This window comes from Saccostrea echinata, unplaced genomic scaffold, assembly GCF_033153115.1.
Source record: "Saccostrea echinata isolate AGI-Se365-2 ecotype Australia unplaced genomic scaffold, CSIRO_AGI_Sech_v1 ptg000064l, whole genome shotgun sequence".
Taxonomy (NCBI): Eukaryota; Metazoa; Mollusca; class Bivalvia; order Ostreida; family Ostreidae; genus Saccostrea; species Saccostrea echinata.
In genome coordinates this window covers 577,165-604,675 of record NW_026889813.1, presented here as the reverse complement: position 1 = coordinate 604,675, position 27,511 = coordinate 577,165, and the positions used below count along the sequence as shown (strand labels likewise).

General features: G+C 32.9%; 2 protein-coding genes across 2 annotated transcripts in view; one reads left to right on the top strand and one right to left on the bottom strand.

Moving 5' to 3' along the window:
- LOC133175867 (uncharacterized) overlaps positions 1-27,511 on the top strand; it is a 169,173-nt gene that overhangs the window by 41,631 nt on the left and 100,031 nt on the right. The window lies entirely within an intron of this gene.
- Positions 6,548-27,511, bottom strand: part of LOC133175911 (uncharacterized) — a 30,864-nt gene continuing 9,900 nt past the window's right edge. Inside the window, exons 2-4 of the mRNA XM_061311046.1 lie at positions 14,018-14,072; positions 8,275-8,499; positions 6,548-6,955 (exon numbers count right to left, since the gene is read on the bottom strand). Coding sequence (XP_061167030.1) covers positions 6,735-6,955; positions 8,275-8,499; positions 14,018-14,072 — 501 coding nt within the window. The 3' untranslated portion in view covers positions 6,548-6,734. The remainder of the gene's footprint in view (positions 6,956-8,274; positions 8,500-14,017; positions 14,073-27,511) is intronic.

Here is a 27,511-nt window from a genome sequence, read left to right as displayed (position 1 = left end):
AATACCTGGTTTAGTATTTTCGCTTTGAATCTTTGCTTTATACACTGGCATTTTTTGAAAGCGATTATATATAAAAATCTCCTCTCCTGATACTAGTATACCCAAATGTTTTGGCAAAAGAGAGTCTTGAATGCAAATGATTCCCATGCCCCGAGTTTAGATTATTAATTTGTTGACATTTTGCATATACCAATTGAGGCTTTTAATGGGAGGTATTCTTATTTGAAGCTAAGGTGACAAGATCTCAGTTGTGGTGAATTCTTTTTAACAACTCTATATTTACAGACTTGTTGCATTCTGAATGGCGATAAAATTTTTTTAAAATAAACAGAAACATATGATTAAGGAAAACAAATTGTTTTGTCCAAATCATTTTTTATATCGCTTACAATTTAATTTTTATAACATACTTGAATTAAACAATGTTAATTGTACAACATTCAATTGAAAAGGGTTGACAACATAAGGTAGAAATAAGATAAGATTTCTTGTGGTAGAAGGATATTAAGAGGAAATACTCAGAATCTACACAGTTATATGTTTTGCTCCATATGTTGGAACTTTGACCCTGTATATTTTCACTCATACAAATATGCTAGGAATATTTAACGTAGGGTTCAATTGACTTTTTTTTTTTATCATTTTACACATTTTTTTTTCAAGATAAAGTTAACACCAATTTTAGTATAAAATTAAGATAATTTGATCCATCTCTCAAAATTTACATCACTGGTTACTACTTTTTATTTCATTATTTGAAATTACAACTTCACATTCACGGTACTTCTAAGAGATCAGCACTAAATTAGACAAAGCTTACATAAGAAAATATCATATTGAATGTTAGGATTTTTAATACACACAATGTGATATTTAATAAGTGTCAAAAAGTCACTTAATAAATTATACGCATAAATTCACTATATATATATATATATATATATATATATATATATATATATATATATATATATATATATATATATATATATATATATATATATATATATATATTGCATTATGTAAGATTGCCATGATCAAACTATTTTACATTAAATACGATTATATTTATTGCCATGATTCAATTTCATAAAATATTGAGATGAAGGGATTTTTATAAAAGTTACAAATTAACTGCATAAAGGTTAGTTTTATTGTACTGTTACTCAGCATTATGCACATTGGCTCCTAATTTTCTTTTCGATTCTAAGATATGTTGTATGAAAAGATATCTAAAATATACTTCTCAAAAAATCGGTAATATAAACAAGAAGCTGCTAGCATTAAGAAAAAACAAACAAAAAATAATTCAGTAAAAAATTCAAGCAGTACATGTATATATATACGTTTTTCACTGAATACGGACATGAATGTATCGTAAGGAGATGCTGCTAGCATTAAAAAAAACAAACAAAAACAATTCAGACAAAAAAAAATCAAGCAGTATATATATATTTCACTGGATAAACTGCTCTGCTCTGCAGACAACACGGACATGAATAAAATCAATTCACGTGAACTTTATGATTTATTAGGGTCTTCCGTGTCCAACGGAAGACCCTTCTATTATTCTATTGTTTCTTTTTCACTTTTATTATTATTAAGGTCTTCCGTCTTCACAGAAGACCTTATAGTGATTCTACTGTTTCTTCTTATTATTATTGTTATTCTTATTTTTCCTCCCATATTTTGTGCACGCGTTTTCTCAAAAACTATTCAGTGGTTTTCAGTGATTTTTTCAGGGATAATGGACATTATTATGATCTTTGTGCATTTGAGGAGAAAATTCGAAAAATCTCTTTCGGTTCCAAGTAATGGCCAATTTTTTGATTTTGAATTGGATTTTTGTCTTTCTATCTCCTCTAGAACGGCTAAAGATATGAACGTGAGACATGTCAAAGATGATAGAGCATGACTTGTAGATGTTCTGACCAATTTTTTGTGTGTCGTCGATGCTTCCGGTCACCACCGGAAGCGAATTTCACAAATGGATTTTTTCAACTTTTTTGTTTTTCATTATTTTTCTTTGATATTATTATGGTTAATAGAAACACTTCCAAAAATACTTAATATATAGTTTGTTTTAAATTTGATAAATTCAAACTCTAGATATTTGCATTTTAAAATTTGAAGCGGGGTCAAAATGGCGGCCGTCTCCGTAAACTCCGACGAGCTGGTCGTAGTTTACGGAGACAGCCGAACGTCTTGTTGAACGAAACAAGCATAAGGACCGATGAAATGTACAGGAATTATTGGATTTGGCTGATTTTGGAAATGGATAATAGGTCTTTGAAAACATAAATACTGTGACCTCCAAATGCAATAAAATTAGTAATTTGTACGGTACATAGAATATTATATATGATGATGGAAACCATTCAATGGAACAAACATTTTAAAGAAAAGCGCGAAGATTTGCTCGTGACGTTTGGCGCGAAATAATGTATTATAACACCCCTCCCTTTTCATATAGACAAATGGTCTGATACAGAAGAGCAGATAAAGATAACATGGACATGAAATACATGTATATGGAATTGCATGGAATAAAAAGTTGAATATATATGTATAAGGAATAAAAGAAGTAAACAGTATCATCAGTTCATCAGTAATAGTTTATTTATTCTGCTGACAGTTATTGTTTATTAAACTCAATTAACGAATTCCGATGTTAATCTGCTTGCACAAAATTTGGCTAGCTAGTTCGCATTCTATAAAAAGTTTTATCCTCCTTGACGCTTGTTACTTCAAGCATTGATACAAAGTAAAAATCGATGATGAATGGTAAAATTGCGCTGGTGTAGTAGTTTCCATATTGAATTTCAAAGCAAGCGATCTGGGTTTATTCCGAATTATGTCTGAATTTTCTTTCTCATTTTACCTTTCACGGTAGCTTAGATGGTAGAGCGCTTGCTCCGTGATCGGAAGGTCGTGAGTTCGAATCTCGGCCGCAACAGACCTAAGTCGATAAAAAATAGGTAGCAACTGTTCCTTCGCCATGCGCTCGGCACTTTGAAGTGAAAGTTGCGGGTCCTTCGGATGAGACCTTAAAAACCGAGGTCCCGTGTCACGGCAGGCGTTGGCACGATAAAGATCCCTCACTGCTCAATGGCCCTGAGTGCCGAGTAAAGGTCAAAATTTGAAGCCCTTCACCGGTGTATGGTGACGTCTCTATATGAGTGAAAAATTCTCGAATGGGACGTAAAACAACATACAATCAATCAATCAATCTCTCATTTCTTAGTTTTAATTTATGTTTTCATCTTTAGAAACGATATTGAGTGTTTTCTTCTTTGTGAATTCTGCGCTATTCTCATTTTTTAAAAGAAATCTTAAATATCCTTGCATTTTGAAAGACCCATGTAATATTTTAGGTGTCTTTACTACGAGCATATATAAATATAATTTTACATGCAAAGAATATCACATTGTAAGTTGTCTGAGCAAGATCTCAAACACGGTAAGAGATTAAGACACCAAACTTATATGAGCAACAGACCTTAAGATGTAGACAAAACCATTCGAGTTCAGAGCGTCAGCCGTCTCTTCCGGTCGTCACAGGAAGTGATCAAAGAAATCGAAAATTTCAACTTTTCTTTTTCTAATTAAAAATTACATCACTTTATTGTATCTTTTTCGCAGATTCGAAAGATGCTGGTCCCACCGGAAACAAAAACGACTACGTTATAAGAGAAAAACTAAATAATTTGAATATTTTACTTTCCCATAAATATTCTTTATAGATGAAGTATTTAAAATGAATTTTGAATATGTTATTCAGAGTGCAAATGTCTAGTGTAACTAGCTTCCAAAAATTCACTTCCGGTCGCGTGTTTTTCTGTCCTCAAAATGAGAAATGTTCTTGAGCGAGATCTTAAAAGCAGGTAAAATATTAAAAGACCAAACTTTTATGAGTAATAGACCTTGAGGAGTAGGCGAAACCATTTGGGTTAAACGAGTCAGTCGTCACTTCCGCTTGTCACAGGAAGTGATCAAAGAAATCACATTGGATTTTCACACTGACGATCAGGGTTAAATCTCCAGTGTCTGAATTTCTTTTATCACTTTTTCAGCTTGAATTTTCGTTTTTATTTTCAGAATCGAACGGAAGACCTCTCATTGCTCGCAATGAGTTTCTAGTTATTATTCTTTTTTTTTCTTTACAATTTTTGTGCAGAAGATTTCTCGGAGTTGGCTCGATCGATTTACTTGAAAATTTCAGGGAAGATGTTTCTTTGTCTGAACCTTATACGTTTTTTTCATTTTTTTGAAATTCACTTCCGGTCGGAAGTTATCGCCCTTTAATCAAAATTCAGAGGACCTCCTTGTCTGCAATGGAACTCAAAAACGATTAAAGCTAGAGTGCTGAAATTTTCAGCGATGATAGGGGACATATTGCCATTGATCACCTGGGTTTTCAAATCTTCCGGAAGTGCCTAGTATGGAAGCTCGGTAGGGGTCAAAATTTAGGAAACGAATCATGAGTGAATTTTAGAGACATTTCTTACGATAACTTTTTAACTATGAGTATTTTGTTAAACCATAATGAACAGAAATTGTGTAGAATTACAAGATCTTTTATATGATATCAAAGAAAAAATGCTGACTCATCACATTAGGGGCTGAAAAGGGCCAAAAGTCTTTAATCAATAACTCTTTAACGATCAATATTTTGTAATGCATTACTGAAGCAAATATGTTTATCTCAACAATTTACAACTATTTATTATGATATTCACATCATATGTTACATAATTAGGGGCCATAAGGGGCAAGAATGCTAAATCTTTGACGCTTTATATCTCAAAAGTGGGAAATATTTTGATAAGCAATATTGAACAAAAAATGTCCAAAATAATGTTTTAAACAAGATGCAACCTTTCATTTTTTGCTAAACGTCCCCATTAAGGAGTTGAAGGGCCGGCCCCTAAATATTTCTTTTGCAAATATCTCAGAAACGAAAAAGAATTTCTGACTAGTTGTTGAACAAAAAGTGTTCAAAATCATGAGAGCTTTAAAGTGATATGAAGAAAAAGGGGCTGGACCCTCATAATAGGGGCTGAGAGGGGCTGAAAGTCTTTGAACAATAACTCTTTAACGATCAATATTTTGTAATGGATTACTGAAGCAAAAATGTTTATCTCAACAATTTACCACTATATATTATGATATTCACATCATTTGTTACATAATTAGGGGCCATAAGGGGCCAGAATGCTAAATCTTTGACGCTTTATATCTCAAAAATGGGAAATATTTTGATTAGCAATATTGAACAAAAGATGTCCAAAATAATGTTCTAAACAAGATGCAATATTTCATTTTTTGCTAAACGTCCCCATTAAGGAGTTGAAGGGCCGGCCCCTAAATACTTCTTTTGCGAATATCTCAGAAACGAAAAAGAATTTCTGACTAGTCATTGAACAAAAAGTGTTCAAAATCATGAGAGCTTTAAGGGAATATCAAGGAAAAGGGTCTTACCCCTTAAATAAGGGGCCTAGAGGGGCCGAAAGTACACAATCAATAACTCTTTAATGATCAATATTTTGTAATATATTACTGAAGCGAAATAGTTCTCTCACACACTTTATCTAAATAACATGATGTTGATATCATATGTTACGCAACAAGGGGTCTTTTGGGGGCCAGATTGCATAATCTTTGGTGCAATATGTCTCGAAAAGGAGGCATATTTTGATAAACAGTTTTGAACAAAAGACGTTCAAAATAATATTCTGAACAATATGCACTCTTTGAATTTTTGCTAGACGTCCCCATTTAGGACTTGAAGGACTGGCCCTTAATATTTCTTTTGCATATATCCCGAAAACAAAAAAAGAATTTCTGAATAGTTGTTGAACAAAAAGTGCTCAAAATCTTGAGAGCTTTAAGATGATATCAAGAAAAAAGGGGCTGACCTCTGACATTAGGGGCCAAGAAGGGCCGAAAATCTTTAATCTATAACCCTTTAATGACCAATATTTTGTAAAACATTATTAAAGCAAAATTGTTCGTCTTAACAATTTATTTATATCATTATATTAAAACGAAAATCTCAGTCAAACTCTTATCTTATCAAAAATCGGACGGAAGACCCACTCGTTGCTCGCAACGAGATCTCATCTAGTTATTATTATTATTTTATTTTTTCTTGTTTATTTTAAAATGAAGTTAGTTATTATTCTTGTATATGTTTTCATTTAAGAGGATATCTGTGATTTTAAAATCTGTTTTCAGGAAAAATGATATTCGACTACCCCATGGTTTTATGGGCTGACAATAGGGGTGTGATGGTTTTGGCATCTAAAGTTTCAGGACACTTTGATGTAAAAAATATACTCCTACTCATGTTAACCCTAGTTATAGTGCAAAGTTTGGACATAACTGACAGAGATCATAAAACTTTATGGATTAAAGAAGTAATTCATAAAGAAAAGTATTTAAAAAATTATTTCATTTTTTCGGAAGTTTACTATTGGCCGCTTCGTTCTGTTAAACAGATTTATTCTTTGAAATAATATTTGAATATACAAGTAAATGTCGCATTTTGATATATAATAAGAAACGCATCTGAAAATTTTAAAAATTAATATAGAATTAAAATTCCACATCAAAAAAAGTACAGGAAAAAACTGACACGTTGATTCACTAATGGGAAAAACTTCGAGACTTTGATTAACTACGGTGAACTATAATTTACTGTTTTGTAAAGGGTAAGTACAATGAGGCTAAAGTTAGATATTGCAATCACTGTAGACATCCACTTCGCATAGCTGTAAATGCTCCGCAGCAGGGGAGGTAATTTGTAGACGTACGTAGCGCCCTCTACAGGTTTCTGCACACACCATGTCCACCTTCTGATGAGACGTTCCAGGACCGCTGAAAAATCCACAGAAGCAGGGGAAGGTCACGTTGTTTGTTCCTACAGTCACGTTCAAATCATGCAGACGCCATTCTAAATCAGTCAGAAATAATTTAGATGATATTTGTTTTCATGAATCAAAACATATAATTATTTGTCTAAGAATCATTTAATGCAAGCTTATTAAACAAAAAAAAAAAAAAAAAAACATTAAGTATGCTTGAAATATATGTATACGGTATTAAGTATATGAGGAAATTATTTTGCCAATCAGATTTGAAATAAAAAAGATCAGAAATTTACTTAAATGTATGTACTTATGAAAAAAATATTTTGATATTAACTTCATGCAAGTATCATGAGGAAATTAAAATGTATTCTCAGTACAAAAAAATTAAAAAAAACCCCAAATAAACAAGAAATTAAATTTGATTTTTGGCAAGAGAAACTGAGCTATCTTCTTATTTCTAGTGTCTATGTCGTTTCACCCTTAACTTTTGACCTTATGACTAATAAATCAACAGGGGTCAACTAACCTTTAAGGGGAAGCAGTATACCATGTTTTATGTTTCTCAAAATATTGAGCAGACAATATCTTCTTTGATCTTTGACCTTGTCACTTTAAAATCTACAGTGCTCATCTACTCCTTAAGGACCATCAGTGTTCCAAGTTTGATGCCTGTCAAGCGATAGGTTCTTAAGAAATTGGTCAATATTTTCCTATTTTCAGTTGGAAATTGTAGTCTCATAAGAAAAAACGGTCATCTACATTTTTAAAGGAGAATCAGTGTACCAAGTTTAATGTCTATCAAGCAAAGGGTTCTCAAGATGTTGTTGGACAATAAATTCCAATGTCTAAAGTAGTTTGAGCCTGGCCTTTGACCTTGTGAGAACAATATCTATAGTTGTCATCTATTCCTTTAAGGGAACCATGTATCAAGTTTGATGTCTGCCAAACAAAGGGTTATCAATATTTTGAGCGTTCAGAATCTTCCTATGTCCAGCAACAATTTGACCCTTATCCTTTAACCTTGCAACCTCGAAATTAATAGTTCATCTACTTCTTTAGGAAAACCGAAGTACCAAGTTTAAGGTCTGTCAAGCAATGGTTCTAAAGATATTGAACTGACAAAATCTTCCTATGTCTAGAGTAGTTTGACCCTTGACCTTTGACTTTGTGACCTCAAAATCAATATGGATCATCTAATCTTTAAGGAGTAGCAGTGTACCAAGTTTGATGTCTATAAAATAAAGGGTTCTTAAGATATTGAGCGGACAACACTCGGTCTACCGACCGACAGACAGTTGCAAAGTAATATGGCCCCTTTTTCAAGGAGGTTATTTAGAAGTCATGGAAAAAAAGGTTTGAAATAGTGGTATTAGAAGCAAGAAAACTGTATACTTTGAATTACCAGAAGTTTTTCTGTTCACAAAAATAACTCGTCTGACGTAGAAGTGGTCCAGTAAATCTATTATAAACCAAGGCTGGAGGTCAGCGTTCGTCAAAGAGCACTCAGTGTCATTAGATTTCACTTTTCCATCCACTACAAGACTACCATCGCCATGGCCCTGGAAGGCATATGCAGGATTATTATATACGGAGCTCATCGTAACCGAGCTATGCAAGGCTAGATTATCTGAAACAAAAGCAAGATATACATTACAGGGGGCACAGAGACAAAGTTCTTGATGTCTTATCGCTAATAATGATATTGCATGTAGAGATTTTTAATCAGTGCTAAAGAAATCATTCTAGTGTACAAGTTAAGATAGATATACATGTAATTACTAAATGCGCGGGTATGTTAAGGCTACACCCAGAGATACACTACTTGCCTCTACAATATGACGTCATAGTAAGCTGTATGACGTGAAGTTTAGAAATAATGATTTCTTAATATCTCTATATAAAATTTAATTTCAGGTCCAAGAAATGAATGGAATCATTCAAAAACATAATATAAACAAAATCATGTCGTTTTCGGGTGGTATAAACAGCTAAGTATTTATCACGGGGGTCAAATACCAAACCCATGACGTCATAAATATTGATCAAATATTTGCAGAGTGAAAATTAAACGTGACGAGAATTCACGTAAACAAATATGTAAAATGGGAGTTTTAAAGCATATACCGTGAATGTTATGTGTGATTCATAAGGAATTAAAGATTAAGAATCAGGTACGCTGATATATTCTAATCATTTTTTCTTATAATGAACACAGGCAGTGCTTTAAAATCCCGATCAGCCTTTACTCTGTCGTTCTATAACAACAAAGTTGCAAAAGTTCAACACTACGCCGTATACTTTGAGACATAATTTTTGTTTGTATCGAAAGCTTGTATTCTATAGTACTTGGAAAGTGCTGCTAAAATCGTGTGATTAACATGAATTGATGAAAATTCCTTGATCGTTTGTACAAAATGTAATAATTTTGGTAAGGTTTCATGCGAAACTTTGGAATAATTTTTTTTTTCTGTGTCGGGAGAGTACGATTCTAGCAGCACTTTTCATGACCCAGTGATGTTTTTACATAATTATTTTCACAAAAAGAATTGAATTATCCCCGGGGAAGTGTTGAACTTTCTACTTTTTCATTAAGGCAATTTTTCTATTTATAGATGTCACGTGATGACGTCGTAGTGGAGTGCTTCTTTTAGCCTAAAACTCAATGACGTCTATACAATGGATAATTATAGTAAATGTTTTATCTATGGCTTTTCCGATTTATCAATGTTACATTTTACGAAAAAAGTCTAAATTCGCCGAAATATGATCTGGGTACTGCCTCAACATACCTGCGCATGTCTTCAGGGGCTGTAAATTTACAAATATATTAAGTTTTCCTTGATAAAGAATAATTAAGGAATGTTTTAATGTTTTAAGTTTTGTATTGTGTGAACCCCTGGAAATCCCAGAGGTGGGATCCGGTGCCTAGGAGAAGTAAGCATCCCTTGTTGACCGGTCATGCCCGTCGTGAGGCCTATGCATTGATCAGGTAGACGGAACTATCCGTAGTCAATTCAGTACAAAAACAAAGGCCTAACAATTGGTATGAAACAAGTCCGCCAAAATACGACCCAATGATAGGTTATATTTGCTAACAAGGTCATTATAACGACCATAAAATTACAAAATGCTGACTTTAAACGAGGCTGTTGAAATTCCTGTAACATCAACTAATCAGTGAGTAGCCTGCCTCGCTTTAAAAAGTTCTCAGAGCAAGCTTTTGAGGAATTATGGAATGTTTTTAAGTTTTATATGAGATATTGGTGTAAATAAATCACAAGGACTTGTCACGTAGGCATATTTCATGAAGCGCGCTAACACTTCATAAAATATAGGCTTACTTGCAAGTCTATGATTTACACACCAATAATTCACACTTAGCTTAAAATTAATCAATCCTTATGTTTACATGTAACGTATTTAAAAGCACCAAAAATATACCCAATGTTTGAATTTATCGTTGCCCTATATCCTTATATTTTTATTAACGTCTCCGTAGCCTCATGCATTGTGAATTCACTTTAGCGCGAGTTTCCCCGTGTACATTTCTATGTATATTCTACGTATACACGATAATGGCAATCAAATCAATATCATGGTTGAGTAAGTAGAAAAACACGGCCAATGTTAATATAAAGCAATAACTTTCAAATAAATTTCACGATTACTTTCCAATGAAAGAACCGAGAAGGGGTTAAAACGGATTTTGTAAATTATTCTTGAGGATTATTCTTATTTTAAAAAAAAATGAAGATTCTATATGGAATAGTTTTCATTAGTTTTGAATTTTTAGTCAAGTCGTAAGGTATGTCACTCCTCACATGCGTTTATGAAGGATTTTTGGAGAAGTATATTTTAACAATTCTCATGTAGCATAAATCAAAATCTTTTTTTAAAAAGTTGGGGGTTAGTGTCCAACTTAGTGAACAACGATATAATTAATTTGACCTTTTTGGAATTAAATTGTAAGTACAATTATTGAGTTCATCATTATTATTATGATTTTTATTATTGAAAAATCCTGCAATTTAATTTAATGATTATGTGACTTTTTGCACGAAAAATATCATATTTGGGGTATTAATAATCTGAACAGGTAATAAAAACATTTTTGTATCAAGTTTTTGATTTTTAAAGTGCTGAACGGTTGAAAGTATTGCATAGTTTAAAAGACTGAGAGAAAAAATGTGGGCCTGTGATGTAAATTTTGAGATATTTGTCAAAATATACAATCGTCAAAAAAAAAAAAAAAAAAAAAAAAAAAAAAACAATGTTAATTTTTTTTTGACTTCTTCAAAATATCTTCATTTCTTGGCAAAGTCTGTTGAGTGACTGTAAAATTTGTTCTATTAATTGAAATCTTTATTCCTAGATATGATTACAAAAAAATATATAATTCTCTGAGTAAGTTCTAAGATATTAAATTAGAAAAAAGTTCGTATATTCGAAGAATCGTCTTCTAAATATCCTTCCACCATAAGAAATACTCCCCCATGAATTGTTGCTTTATGATTTTTCGTGCAGTTTTTCAATTGAACATTGAATAATTTGCATTGTTTCGTCTCAAAAAAAAAAGTTTTGAAGTTGGGGGTTCTATCCAAACTTCTTTTCAAAAGCTGACAAGTAACATACATGTACCTTAAATGGTTTACCGGTATCTAAAACCGTGCTACATAATAGACATACTTATTTAAGTTTTCTTGAAACTTTTATAAAAAGTCTTAAACCAAAAAGTAGCTTATCAAAAATTTGTCTTGTTTTTCAAAAATAAACAATTTATGTTTAAAGATTTAATATGAAATCCTTTTTACTTATGATTTTTCCAAGGGAAGAAATGGAATAATTTTTAATAAAAATCTTATTTTTGCCATCGACAAATTTGTACCGTGTTGGAGTCATTAGAGAGTACTAAGATTGCTGATCCTATCACAGGTATCATTAAATCTTTAAACTGTGTCTTTGAAACTTCCTGAAAACTTCTTTAACATTTATATAAATATAATATTTATAATATAAACGTGATAATCTTTTTAAAACCTGACTATCAAAAATAATGAAAAAAAAAAATTCTACAAACGAAATATCCATGTATCATACGTACGATTTATATAACAAATGCTATAATTATTTCTTGAACTGATCTTTTATTTTTGAACAAGTACTAAATTGCTTGGCGCGGATACCATGAAATATATGGAGATAACGAACAGTATTCAAGCTCAAAAGTCCATTATACAATACAAAATAGGAGCAGAGCAAACACGGACCTCCGAAACATCAGAGGTGGGATCAGGTGCCATGGAGGAGTGAGCATCCCCTGCCGACCGGTCACACCCGCCGTGTGCTCCTTGTCATGATCGGGAAATAACGGAAAAATCCGTCGAAAATTCAGTGTGTAAATAATGGCCTAACAATTAGTATGAAAAACGTCAGTCAGCATTTGACATAATGATAAATTGTATTTGCTGACAAGGTCATTGTATCGACCATAGAACTTACGAAATGATGACTTTAAACGAGACAGCTGGTATTCTTGTTTCATCAACTTATTTGTCAATAATTTACCTCGTTTTAGAAATTGTACATGCGTAGAGCATGCTCTTGCGTATCGAATCAACTGAGAGATATATACCCCGTATGCAGGTGATGAAGGTACATTGTTGCATAAGTAAGGGAAGTTGACGATTGAAAAGTTAAAGTCATCACGTTTATCATAAAGCTTGGTTGTTAGATTACCATTAACGTCTTTTTCAAGTAAAATGTCCAAATATGAAACAGATGTGTCAGACTCTGTGGTATCTTTTATCTCAAGTTCACCAGGATATATCGTATCGACATAAGAATGAAAATAGCCATTGTTAATTGACAATACGGGTCGATATATCTAAATGTCGAGTTGAACGCCACAGCAAGTGTTTTTTTCTTTTCACGTACAAGATTTTGGACAAATTCTGCTTCATATGAATACAAAAAAAGGTCTGCTAATAACGGGGCGCAATTGGTACCCATAGAAATTCCAATAGATTGTTGGAAGACCTGGTCTCCAAAAACCACATAGATATTGTCAATCAGAAACTCAAGCATCTTTTTAATGTCAACTTCAGAGTACTTGTGTGTACAATCGGAATGTTTTTTAACAAAATAATTTTGCAAATGACCAATGATAAAGGTAAGTATATTAACGAGTTCCATTTTTATTGAAAAAGCAGCTGTCAATGATATCAAAAAGCCTGGACTTTAATTTATAGTGGGGAATGGTTGTGTATAAAGTTGAAAAGTCGTAAGCTTTTAAGCTGTTGATTTTGGTAAAATCTTGTGATTTCAATAGGAGTGAAACGGTTCACCGCGGTATCGATTCACCGCGGTATTTTTTCTCGGTTTGATACACGGTGCAGAATCTCTAATTTTCGGTTCGGTTCATTTTTTGGTCGGGATCGTTATTCAGTCGGGTTTGGCATAAGGTAAAACACGTTACTAAGTATCAATAAGTATAGAAAACGTAAATTTTTGATGACTGATAGCTTGTAAAATAATTTTTGACAGTCAAATAATTTTAATCAATTTCTTCTAGTCAATTTGCAAATAAAATTCGTAAAATATGTGACTAGATTTAGAAAAAGAAAGCATAAAACAACGTTGAATTTGTTTCCTTCTATCAAAATGTATCGTATCGAAGATAACCGAACCGAGACAAAATTATACAATACGTATCGAACCGTGAAGGAGTTGTATCGTTTCACCCCTAGATTTCAAATTTTCCAAAAGTTCCTTGGGATTTTTAAGTATCCACATCTGATTTACACCACTTCTCAATTATATTGTTGCAAAGTACTCTTGAAGTTTCTCCTTCATCACTGTTAATATCTTAGTGAGGAGTAAAGATAGAGCTTGGTTGAACATTTACTGGAACCCGCTATGTATCTTTGTTTGTAAGGATTTTTATGAAGTTTCGGAATCCAATATAAATATGGTAATTCGAATTCATTTTGGTTGTTTGGAATATTAAAAATATAATTTAAAAATATAATTTAATACATTCATTGTTCAAATAAAATATTTATTTGAAAAAAAAGAAAGAAGAATATTATGCTATAAAAGAATACAGAGGACTGCTTTATTTATAGTTCAAGTAATTGTTTACTTACTGTTTTTGCAGATTCCTGCTGATCGTAGAAAGAACCCATCAGGGCAGTCCAAGTCCTTAAATATAAGTAAAAATTTTGTTTTGCGTTAATATAGCATACTGAGATTATTCTGAAAAGACATCGTATGGTAAGTGTCATCCTGTTAAGATAAAGGTTAAAAAAAGATGAATAACTTCACTTCTGTGTTACTTGAAACCTGTTTAAAATCTTTTTATTGTAAACCTCCCCATAAATGACCAGAGTTAAAGTCTTCAACCTGCATTTTAATACATTTCTTTTTCTATGAGGATTTTTATTTTGTTCTTATCAAATTAACGTAGCTTAAGCAAGGAAAAAACTAAATTCTTTAGAAATACAGTATATGTGCAAAGTAACGGACCAAATAACATTTAAAAAGTAAAATCTATTGATTACGCGGGTATGTTAAGGCTACACCCAGATACATTGCATGCCAATACGATATGACGTCATAGTAGCTGTTATGACGTGAACTTAACGTAGGTCGCGGGTTTGCTGACGTCGTTAAAACTGGGTACGCAAATTTATATGCTTTGGGCGACTTTCTTGTGCACATTTGATTATGACGTCACAATGAAAAAGAAATCTGCAATGATTTTTGTTTTATTAAATTCTTCAGTATATCATTATTTAGCTATAACTTTTCTTGGAATTGGTAGTTTAGTGTTATGTTATTTAAGCAACAACTTATCACAAATAATGAAGGCTTTTTACGATTTGTATAGTTGATACAATACTTAGATAAAACTTTTGTTGGAATTGGTAATTTAATGAAGAAGGCTTATTACGATTCGAATGATCGGCACTAAAAGTATTAAAAAACGTTTCATTATTTGCTATCAATCGCATCTTAAGGGCCTTTCCTGCAAGCTTGGAAAAACAAGTGGTTGTTTTTCGGCTTGTCGGAAAGGCCCGAGAAATTGCGATTGATTTGTTTTCACTTGGTATCACGAAACGATATGGACACAAGGTTCAACTGACCCATTTTCCTTTGATCGTATTTGAATTATCAGTTTGTTTTATTAAGAAAAAAGCCATTATTTAAAAAAAAAAACCCAAATACACCTGTTACATCAAAAGATTAAACTTGGTTTTTAAAAAGGATATTTTTAAAATATATAGATCTACAAGTTTATCATAAATTAAATACTGCTAAGGTACGATGAAACATAAAGACAATTTTTTTTTAGCGACATTGACCTCCTGTTAGGGGACAACTATTTGATTCTGAGGGAGAGGAGGTGGCAAATTTTACCGAGACAGATTGTTTATTTTCATGTCGGTGAGGGGCAGATTATTTATTTTAAAAAAAAAACCAAGGACAGATTATCTATTTCTTCTTCACTGAAAAAAGTTTGACAAGCTAAAAAAAAAGGAAAACATCAGATTGTTTAAAAAAAGAAGAAAAAAAGTAAGAAAAACATCAAAGTTGAAAACTCCCATGGGGGCCGGGTGTGTGTGTGCTAGAAGTAGTCATGGACAGATTATTTATTTTTTGCCCAGTCAAGGACAGATTATTTATTTTCAACATTTTCGAGGACAGATTATTTATTTCCAAAATCTGTAAGCCCCCCCCCCCCCCGAATGAAATGATCGTCCCCTAAGCAACAGCTTGCAATACTGTTACCTACATATTTTATTCGTTACTTTGCTTTCCATGTCCAACAAGTAGAATTAATGTTTTATAAAACTGGCTGTTGATTACGTCAGATAAAATTAATTTTTAAATCCTCGTCCCATTTACCCCTCTGAAAATGTGGTATGTAAAAATAAATATTTTGTTTAAATAGATACTGAAAATATACTGTATTTAGTCGGGACGATATTTGGCAGAAATTCGTAGATTTGAGCGTCTTGCTGAATGGTCTAAATAAAAACATTTTACATACTTAAAATTACTTGAATTAAAGGATACCGTTTTTCGCCAGCAAGCTGGAAAAGAAAAATACACAGCCAAATGTAAGGATGTGTCTAATCTAAAAAATCGAAAAAAGCAAAACAAAACAAACAGAAAAGAAACGGTAAGAAAACAACACATAAAGAAAGTCAATTGGAAGAAAGAAACTAAAGGATTGATTGTTTTACGTCCCTTGCGAGAATTTTCACTAATATTAGACGTACAAAAACTCTAATCTGAAGAGAAGCATGTCTTATAATCATTTCATTGATATTGAATTATTATGATACGATTCACGGGTCACTTGAAAGCAGATAGACGTGAATTTCTTGTTTATAAAAATTATTTATCTTATTTTTCTGCACTGGATACCGGATAGATATTCACGACGTCAAGCATGACGTCGCGATATTTTATGACGTCGTTATTAAAAATGTTACATTTTGCGATATAAAAGCAATTATCCACATTTAAATTACGCGAAAACCAACCCGAAGACATATTAATTTTTTTCACATTGATTTATTTCAAATCAATTCTTTGTTAAAATACCAAAGGGGAAACAATTTCGTCTGCACCATTTAAAAGTTATTGATATTTTTTGAAACAAAATCTTGCCTCAAAACGAGCCGAAAACGACGTTTTTCTTATATAATCCAATAGAATAACGTCGAAAATGTAACGACAACAATGACATGTTTGGGATTTAATTACACAAAAACGATGCAGACGAATTTTATAAAATTTTCAGAGAATATAAAACGAAGGTAGAGGATTCATATAACTAATTTTCATGGTATGTTTTCGGACACTTTTAAATGGCCTACAAACCCGCGTAGGTATTTTTTCATATCTGTCTTTAAAGTTTAATTTCAGGTCCAAGATATAAATGATATCATTCAAAACATAATATAAACTAACTCTTGTCGTTTTTGGGTGGTATAAATAGCCAAGTATTTATCACAGGGGTTAAATACCAAACCCATGACGTCATAAATATTGATCAAATATTTGCCGAGTGAATCTTAACGTGACGAGAATTCGAGAATCCATGTAAACAAGTAAATGAAATGGGAGTTTTAAAGCATATACCATGAATGTCTTGTGTGATTCTTAGGAATTAAAGAATAAGAGTCAGGTACGCTAACTTATTCTAATCATGTTTTCTTAAAATGAGTAAGGCAGTGTTTTGAAATCCCGATCAGCCTTTCCTCTAACGTTCTATAACAACAAAAATGCAAAAGTTCAACACTACTTTGAAACATAATTTTTGTTTGTATTGAAAGCTTGTATTCAATAATACTTCGAAAGTGCTGCTAGAATCGTATGGTTAACATGAATTGATGACAATTTCTTGATCGTATGTACAAAATGTAAAAATTTTGGTAAGGTTTCATACGAAACTTTTGAATCATTTTTTCTGAGTCGTGAGAGTAGGATTCTAGCAGTATTTTTCAAGACCCAATGATGCTTTTACATAATTATTTTCACAGAAAGAAATGAATTATCGTTGGGGTAGTGTTGAACTTTTCGCTTTTTCGTTAAGGCAATTTTTCTATTTCTAGATGTCACATGATGACGTCGTAGTGGAGTGTTTCTTTTAGCCTAGGACTAACGTTATACGTCTAGCGCGCTTCATGAAATATGCCTACGTGACAAGTCTGTGTGATTTACACACCAATAACTCACACAAAACTTAAAATCATTCCTTATATTTACATTTTACAAGTTTTAAAGCACCAATTATATACTCAATATTTGAATTTCTTGCTGCCTTATATCGTTACATTTTTATTTACGTCTCTGTAGCCTCATTGTGACGTCACTTTAGCGCGAGTTTCACCGTGTATATTTCTACGCGTGAGTATACACAAAAATAACTTTCAAATTTCAATTTCACAGTTGGCTTAGTAGAAATACACAGAAAATGTAAATATTAGTAAATGTTTTATCTATGACTTTTCCGATTTATCAATGATAAATTTTACGAAAAAAGTCTAAATTCGCCGAAAAATGATCTGGGTACTGCCTTAACATACCTGCGTAAGAAAAAAGAATAACTCAGAACAGGATGAGAACAATTAATCTATTCTTCATAAGTTTTCTAGATAATGCTACATCATGGAAATGGTAAACATGTAATACAAAGACACTCACGCATATGAAAGTTTTTTTTTGCAATTTTTTTTCTTCAAGAACCAACCTCGACAGCACTTTCTATTCGGACTTAAGACAATTTGAAGTAAACTCTGTACAGTTTAGAAGTACAAATGTAGAGTTTAATTACATATGTAATTTAGCTCTACAGTCAGACACCATCATTTAGTAATTAAGAAATGTACCTCACTCTGCAAATACCTGTGTACCTTTTTTGTGAATATTTCAAAATAACATTTCCACTCATTTTCATATGACCGGACATGATAAACTTTGGGTAAAAATAAATGAATAAATAAATAAATAAATAAATAAATAAATAAATAAATAAATAAAAACCCACAACGAAAGATTCTTAAAAATCAATTCGCTTCTTAATATAATGTAATATGAATAAAAACAAGAGGCCCAAGGGCCTTAACGGTCACCTGAGTATAATACAACAATTTAGAAGTTAAATACACTGATAGATGAAGCTTTGTTGCCCTAAAGCAAGAAAAGAAGGAAGATCAGGATCAACAAAATAATTAGTCTAGTATTCAGTATCAACTCATAACTTAAGTTCTAATCTGTCCCCCACTTAACACTATCACCATGCAGACTATTAACAAACTATTAATGCTTCTGTACTATTTTTAAACCGATATTAAGACCTCTAGCATTGACCTCTCTTATGGTCTTTGAAGAACTTTTAATAAGATAAGTTATTTTTGTCTCATTTTTATTTATCTATTACTTACAGGTCTGTCTGATTATTAAAACTAAGAAAGTACTTTTTGAATTATACGATAAACCTTCTTGCATAATTATCTTATTCTATTAATCTTTCAAATACATTATTTACAGTGATTAATTATCAAAGGTGAATGGAAAAGGGGAATAACTTCTCTCAGTAGAATACAAATTAATAGAGCCCTGCCCAGGACCAGAATGCTTAGACAAATGTCCAGATGTTCAAAAATCTGGTAGAAATATGCTTACTTATATCATTTAAACTTTTACTCAGTTTGCTTCCGATATGCCCAGAAGCAGAGAAGAATTTCACAGGTACAATGCATTTTCAATACAGATTCAACAATGCCCTAACACCAGAACCCAAGACCAAAGGTCAAGAAATTTACAAATTTGGAAGAGTTACCCTCATCATTATAACTATGGACTTCAAAGAATTAACACTTTTCCACTATATTATCAAAAGCCCCCCCCCCCCCTCCTCGTTATGCCAGAACTCCTGACCCTAGGACCACAAGATTTATAAATTCTGTTCGAAGCTCCCATTTTCATCATAGCTAAGCAATTTATTTATCAGCTCAACACTAAGGAGCAGACAGGATTAATTAATGATAAATTAATAGAATTAATGCATTTTTACTATATAATCAATAGAGCCACCCCCCCCCCTCCTCAAGAACCCCAAAACTGAGGCCATATATTTAAAAATTTTAGAAGAGGCATCCTTGCCTATCATAATCATGCACTTAGTTTGTTTAAATAATCTCCAATAGCAAAGACGATTTTCATAGAATCAATGTATTTTCACTTTATAATCAATAGTGCCCCGCCCTAACACCAGAACCCCTGACCCTGGGGCCATGAAATTCACAATTTTTAAAAAGGCATCCTTATGCATCATAAGTCATAACCATGCACTTAGTTTGTTTAAATAATACCCAGGAGCAGAGAAAAAGATTTTCAAAAAATTAATGCATTTTCACTATATAATCAATAGAGCCCCGCCCTAACACCAGAACCCCTGACCCAGGGGCCATGGTTTTCACAATTCTGGAAGGGGCCCACCTCCTCATCATAACTATGTACTTAGTTTATCACCTTAATGCCCAGGAGCAGAGGAGAAGATTTTCAAAGAAATTAATGCATTTTCACTATATAGTCAATAGAGCCCCGCCCTAACACCAGAACCCCTGACCCAGGGGCCATGAAATTCACAATTTTGGAAGAGGCACTCTTGCTCATCATAACTATGTACTTAGTTACTTAATTTAATACCCAGGAGCAGAGAAGATTTTCAAAGAAATTAATGCATTTTCACTAGATAGTCGATAGAGCCCCGCCCTAACACCCTGGGGCCATGAAATTCACAATTCTTGAAAAGGCACTTTTGCTCATCATAACTATGTACTTAGTTACTTTATTTATTACCCAGGAGCAGAGAAGAAGATTTTCAAAGAATTAATGCATTTCCCTATATAAGCAATAGAGCCCCGCCCTTACACCAGAACCCCTAACCCCGGGGCAATGAATTTCAAAATTTTGGAAGAGGCACTCTTGCTCATCATAACTATGTACTTAGTTACCTCATTTAATACCCAGGAGCAGAGAAGATTTTCAAAGAATTAATGCATTTTCACTAGACAGTCGATAGAGCCCCGCCCTAACACCAGAACCCCTGACCCTGGGGCCATGAATTTTACAATTTTGGAAGAGGCACTCTTGCTCATCATAACTATGTACTTAGTTACCTCATTTAATACCCAAGAGCAGAGAAGAAGATTTTCAAAGAATTAATGCATTTTCACTATATAATCTATAGAGCCCCGCCCTAACACCAGAACCCCTGAACCTGGGGCCATGAATTTCACAATTTTGGTAGAGGGCTCAATGCTTATTACAATGATGCCAACAGTTTGACTGCTTGATGTCCAGGAGTAAAGAAGAAGATTTTTAAAGATTGCATTATTTTTGGTGGTTTTAGCCCCACCCCTCAGGCCCCAGGGGGCAGGGACCATGAAATTCACATTTTTGTTCCCCTTCACCCATAGATGCTATATGCCAAATTTGGTTGAAATTGGTTAAGCGTTTTCAGAGAAGAAGCTAAAAATGTTCAAATGTTAACGCACGACGCACGCCCACGGACGAGAACGGATAGCAATAGGTCACCTGACTCAGGTGACCTAAAAAATACGTGGTAAGTTCTGTTTCATTCTTTCAAAATGCTTTATATTTTAATCCTCACCCTTTAAATCGATTTGCATTAAATGCCATTAGGATTCAGACTAGATAAGGATACATCTTATTGTAAATGTATAATGTACAGATTGTGGCCATTATTTAATACAAAATAAAAATCTACCGATAGTGAATCGAAGTGAGAAAAACCTGTTAAAACTCCATGAATCGCGTGGTAAAATCCATCTGTGACGTCACTCTTTTGTTTGAGCGCTCCATTATTTTTATTAGGAATGGAGAATGGAGAGTTGCAAATTACATTGAAAACAGAATTTATGTTCATATTCTCCTTCCCGTACCTCTGCCGAGGAAGGAACTTAGAAAATTTTAACAAGTTTATTTTCACTTAAAGAAAATAAATATGCCAATGTTGAGAATCGAATCCGGTGCCTTCACCTTCAGAGTCAGGTACTCATCTCACTACGCTATCGAAGCTGTTGAATGACAGTGGATTTAAATAACTTCAGTACACTTTTTTCGCCTTACTTTCTCTATATATAAATAAATACTACGAAAATGTTAAATGTATATTTACAGTGTATCTAATAAATATTTTTTATTATATAGTAACGAACAATAGTTACAAGCATTTAAAAAGGTGGATTTTTCGCGGGTTAATATACTCGTAGCGCTCCATTCCTTAAAAGCAATGGGCCTCGGCCCCTTTGGGGCCTCGGCTCCATTACTTTTAAGGAATGGAGCGCTACTCGTACATTAACCCTTACTTAAGTCAATTTCAGAGAACGAACCATTAATAATTAGTCCTAGTTCGTGCATCGATGACTTCTTTGAATAAAGTTATAATCATAAAGTTTATTTTTGAGAGGATAATTGTAAAATCTTTAATTAACAAGTATAAGTTCTGTTGTCTCGAAGTTATTGACAGTTATTTAATTGAATGTATTTCATATTCATTAACCGTCTCCTTAAGTAGAGTACAAAGTCAGGTCTATATAGTCGAGCTTGAACTTGGCTATGAAAACAGGAAAAGCACCAGAGACGAACCAGAGACGAATTTGCCAACATTGACAATAAAAAGTTCATGGGAAAAAAATGTTACGTTTAATTAGCCCAGTCATTCTTTTTGTATCCAATTTTTTTTATAAACATATTTCATTTTACAAGATTTTCTTGCGAACGCTATTTTGTTAAAACATATAAATTATTATACTTTCTATAATTAAGAGAGTCAAATATATGCAGAAAAGCGGACGACACAAGTATCTCACTTTAAAATAAAGTACATGTTCTGTCAACGTTGTTTTGTTTTGAACATATCTTACTGATCTTATTGATCTCTTTAGAGATTGATAATCTCTTCAGAATTGATAAAAATCACCCTGGCATTGAGAGAGTTTGCAACAAGTCCAGACTTAATTCTTAAAGCTGGAGCAGCAGTAGACCGAATCATCCTCCATCAGATTTGTCGCGAAAGGCTAGAGGTGCCTTTTCCAAGAAGTTACCCCTTATTGTGTCAACAGGTAAAGCTGTCCAAAGCTCACTATAACAAAACCAATAGTTAAGACTGAATTTCCACAGCTGGTTTGAAAATGCAGGAAATGCAAAATCACCAAGCAAACTGTAATTTATTTTATAACGACATGCCTAAAAATAACTCATATTTGAGAGTAAAATTTATTGTGTTACAGAAGATGGGCGTATTTGGCCCGTAATCTGCAGGAATGTCCGCAGACCCAAAATTTCATGACTGGTCACATAATGTTGAGCTGATTGTCTAGTCAGAGGAGCATGTTTTATTTATATTTGGCCAGTAGCCCAAATGACCGCTGGTTCAAGGCCCGCTGTGGACACTTGATGTTGTGTTTTTAGACGAGGCACTTTTATCTGCATTGTCTCAGTCCACCCAGCTGCAATGGGTACGCTGAGGTTGACTTGCGATGGACATCGTTTGTCCTGATCCAGGGGAGTCAATGACATTCATCCGCTTAGCGTCACAGAAATCAGGTATAAGCACCGGCCTTATGAGTCTCATGGCTCGGTGAAGGATTTACAATGTATAACATTTTAATTTAGAAGTAAATGACTAGCGATCACTTTATCCGGCGTCTCTCTGCCTCTCTGTCCACTCACAACTTATATCTCGAGAACTGTAAGAGATTTGGATTTGATATTTTGCACATATATTGGTTGGCACTATGGCTTTTGTAAAGCACGATGGTTACTGACCTCTTGACTTTTGAACTTGACCTTCGACTTACTTTTCAAAACAGTCCAAAGTGCCGATGTACATTTGTACACTGTACATGTAGTTATCTGATAAACATTCTTTTCTTTCTTTTTGAAAAGACTGGCAGCTTAATAAATTTTAATAATGATCATTACTAATCACTTCTTGTGTTCCTATGCAATTCCATTACACAGTATTACAGATATAGAGCGCCTTCATGCTCACTGTGGTTTTCAGAGCTTAATAACGAGTGTACTATGGCAACGCACTTCGAAAAAAAAAATCAAAAGTGCGTTAAAATTGGGACAAAATCAACGCACGTGCGTTAGATTTTGGATATAATTAACGCACTTTGAATTTTTTTTTCAAAATGCGTTAAGAGTGTACATCAACATTTTTTTTTTTACCGTGGAGACACTTAACGCACTTTGAAAAAATACGTATAAAACAAAAATTCTGGTCTTAGATTTTAATAATAGACAGCATTAATTTGTTATATTTCTTCCGAAAAACTGATGAATTGATCTTCCCTCATCGAGAACGAGGAGAAGACAGGTAAAAAGTCCCTCAGCCCAACTCTCTATCTTTCCTACACAAATATACGTATTTACATAACTGGTATGACATTGATATTATTTCTCTCAATAAATTTGGTTGAAGTAAAATAGATGAAAAAATTGAGATAAGCTTTCCTAGAAAAAAATTACGCACGCTATCATATTAAAGAAGAGAGCCGCATAACCTTTATTCAAAATGTATCCACAATGATTCCTCAGAAAAAATGCATTTAAATGGTAATTAAAACATGCTATTTGACATGTCTAGCGATTTTATGACATCAAATTACAGATTTAGAAGTAATCTGACTGCATAACTTTTTTGAGAAAAAAGTTATTAGTGAACGAGGTAAAAATTTCAGTCGAGTGAGTAATGTGGCTAGGGTTTATTTTCTTACCATCAAATAAATGAGTCAACCATTGTTTCATATATGTTCACAATAGATAGTTAGATGAATATGATAGAAAAATAGTTGAACGAGAGAGAGAGAGAGAGAGAGAGAGAGAGAGAGAGAGAGAATATTCATGGTGTGGAAAAATCATAATTGCTTCCTTTTCCTAAGAAAACTGCGATGCTTTAAGTCATTTATCGACACCTACATCTACCGAACTTATTAGAGACTGGATAAAATTTAAAAAAGAAAAAAAAAAAAAAAAAAAGAAAAGAAACGAAACTGTGCTATTAAACAATCATTCCTCCATTATTTCTAAGACCCGTTTCCCTTTTATAACAGTTACGAGAACCTTTGGAAACAAGATAACTACTAAAAATCTTTAAAAGTTATCCAACCAGGTTCAAATAATTATTTATCATGCCTAAAATTTGCAAGAATATTAACCAAGCCGTGCATATTTTTTTCAAAGTGTGTTAATATGGTCGATATTAAAGCACTTTGAAAAGAAGTATTTTTTTTCAAAGTGCGTTAACGTGGTCCCAAAATTAACGCACTTTGAAATTTTTTTTCCAAAGTGCGTAATTCTTCAAAGTGCGTTGTAACAGTGCACTAAAGCGTCATTTATTTTTCAATTTATACCGGTATTTACTACTAATAAAGGAAATATGAATCCCATATATTTTTGGGAATATACCCTAGAGAATTTACGCTAATGGAAAAAAATAATCAACGTTTGTTTGGGATAGGTAATTAGTCAGTATCATTAAGTCTGCATGATTTTAAAAATCTAGATCAATAAGTGTAATTAAGGCAGAGGGTTAATATAAAGTCCATGAAATTTATGTTACGAGTTTTATAATATTCGTTACCCTATCTGTGAACATGTATGGCAGTTGTATACGTAGATGAATAAGCCATACCAATTATCTCGGCTTTAACCTTCACTTCATTTTGATATTCGACTATGTATCCAAAAACTCTATAAGAGCGTCCCTTTCGCCATTTTCCTTCCATGTTCAAAATACAAAGTCTGTAGAATAGGATTACCAAAATTAATGCATCAAGTTGAATTTATGAGAAATTATCATAGTAATTACATGTACCTTGTCATAGTAATTACATGTACCTTGTCATAGTAATAACATGTACCTTAATTTTTATTAATCATCGTTAACCAAATGAAATCCAAAACTACCAAAGTAGAAAATATAAAGTCTGTATGTTGAAACATATTCGATCTAGTTATCCATGGAGCCCAAAATTAACAAACTCAAATACAATTCATTTGCAACAATTCAGTTAAATATCACTTCAAATAATACAGATATCTTCAATTCTATTGCCATTATTGCCATTATTAATTGTTGAATTATTCAATTGGCATGTTAAATGTGCGCATCAGATCTTCTACAGAGATAAACTATAGAGGTGCTGTGAGCACTGAGCTCACAAAATAATACCCCGCTTCCCATATGTTTATTATGGCAAACTCCATGTTTTCATTTGGTAGACCCGAATTAAAATGAATTTAAGATCAAAAAGTAAAACAGGAGTGCACAATGGCACTATGTAATAAAGATTCTGTGAAAGTATCGAAAAGCTTACTTTAAAGGGGTTGTTGACATCCCTGTTACATCAACTGATTTGTCAGTAGCTTATCTCGGTTTAAAAATCTAACGTATTCAGAGCATGCTCTTGTTTATCGAGTCAGTAAGAAAACATAAACACCAGGGGCTCGTTTCATCAAAAGTCGTAAATTTAAGACCTAACTTGGGTGTTCTTCCGGGGCTTACGCCAAAATTTAGTTGGACGTAATTTGCGTTTCAAGAAGTAGCGTAAGTCTAGTCGTAAACAATACACTTAGTCTCAGGACTTAGTCCTTGACAACGCTGCATTTAACATGCCCAAAAACATAAATATATGTATTGTGTACAATGTAACATATACAGTGTTGTTCTACATACATTGTACACAACACGATCACATATATTAACTTTTAGGGACCTTGTAGACAACTTGCATCTTAAATCTTCTTATTATAGAATATTAACTACTTACAACATGCCATCTAATCAGCTTCAAAATTAAAGTCTAAGAAAGGAAATAAATGTTCTTGTAAATGTATTTATTTTGGAATATTTACACCCCCCCACCGTTTCAACCCCCTCCCCCCCTCGATTTTTATACAGGAAGTGAGAGAGAGAGAATCCGTTACAATTGTATATACTTGTAAATATATGTAACTGAGCATATGATGGACTAGTCTACTAAATTATTAAGAATCGATTAAATAATACAAAATATGCATCATCATGAAAAACAATACTTTTTTTCTATTTCTTCTTTGACATTTCCTCGTACGCCATTCCATTTGTTCCTAAAAATTGTAGTATCAATTTTTTTTTAAATGGAGATTCTTTTTATTTTTTCCGATAAAGAAAGGCAAGTACCATCGATATTCATTTTGAAATTTTCAGAAATTCATAATTCATTGTTTAAACATTAATACAGTATATTGTCACACATGGGCGTAATAATTGTAAAATTACAGTCATTTCTGAGTCAAGTTTCTCTGACAGCTGATTCTCAGAATCTACCGAGTGACTTTATTTCCCCTAGTCCCTAAGGTAAAATCCTCTCTATTTGTATTCAATATCAAGAAAAATTGACTTTCAAGTATATTTACGTAATCAACTAAATCTTTTTTGTCTTTTGAATGTTAACAACTTTTTCTGGACGCAGGTACGATTCCGTGATTTTTTTTAATTTTTTTTTTCAAAGGAGAGGGGGGAGGGGGCACAGTCATCAGTAAACAAAAATTCCATCTGAGAAACTTGTTGACAAACTAAAAATCGTACTTTTCTTTCCCAAATTTGAAAATCTTATGGGGGGGGGGGTGTCTTTCCCTTCAATTCCTAAACTTCATGGATATGGTTTTTCCTACCAATGTATTAACTTAACTCTCTAACAGGGGTCCAAGGCCATTTTCATTTTTCACTTACTTTACTCTAGATTTGTACGAGTACATAAATAACTCCGCAAATTGTTGCGAAGATCGAGGACTGGACCCCTCTAGATCCATGCGTGTGGACGTGCATGGAGTAAATAAGAAATGGAGTTTACGAGCACGATAAAAAAAACCTACTTGGATTTACGATGAGTTATTTTTTTTTAAATATAGATAGTAACCATGCAAAGCTTAAGAAGGTAACTGTGCTTTTTTGGGAAAATTACATTTCTCCAAAAAAAAAAATATGTTGGGAAGAATAGATTTTCTACGGAAGCCCGTTGAGGCCAATTCAGAGAAAGAAATAT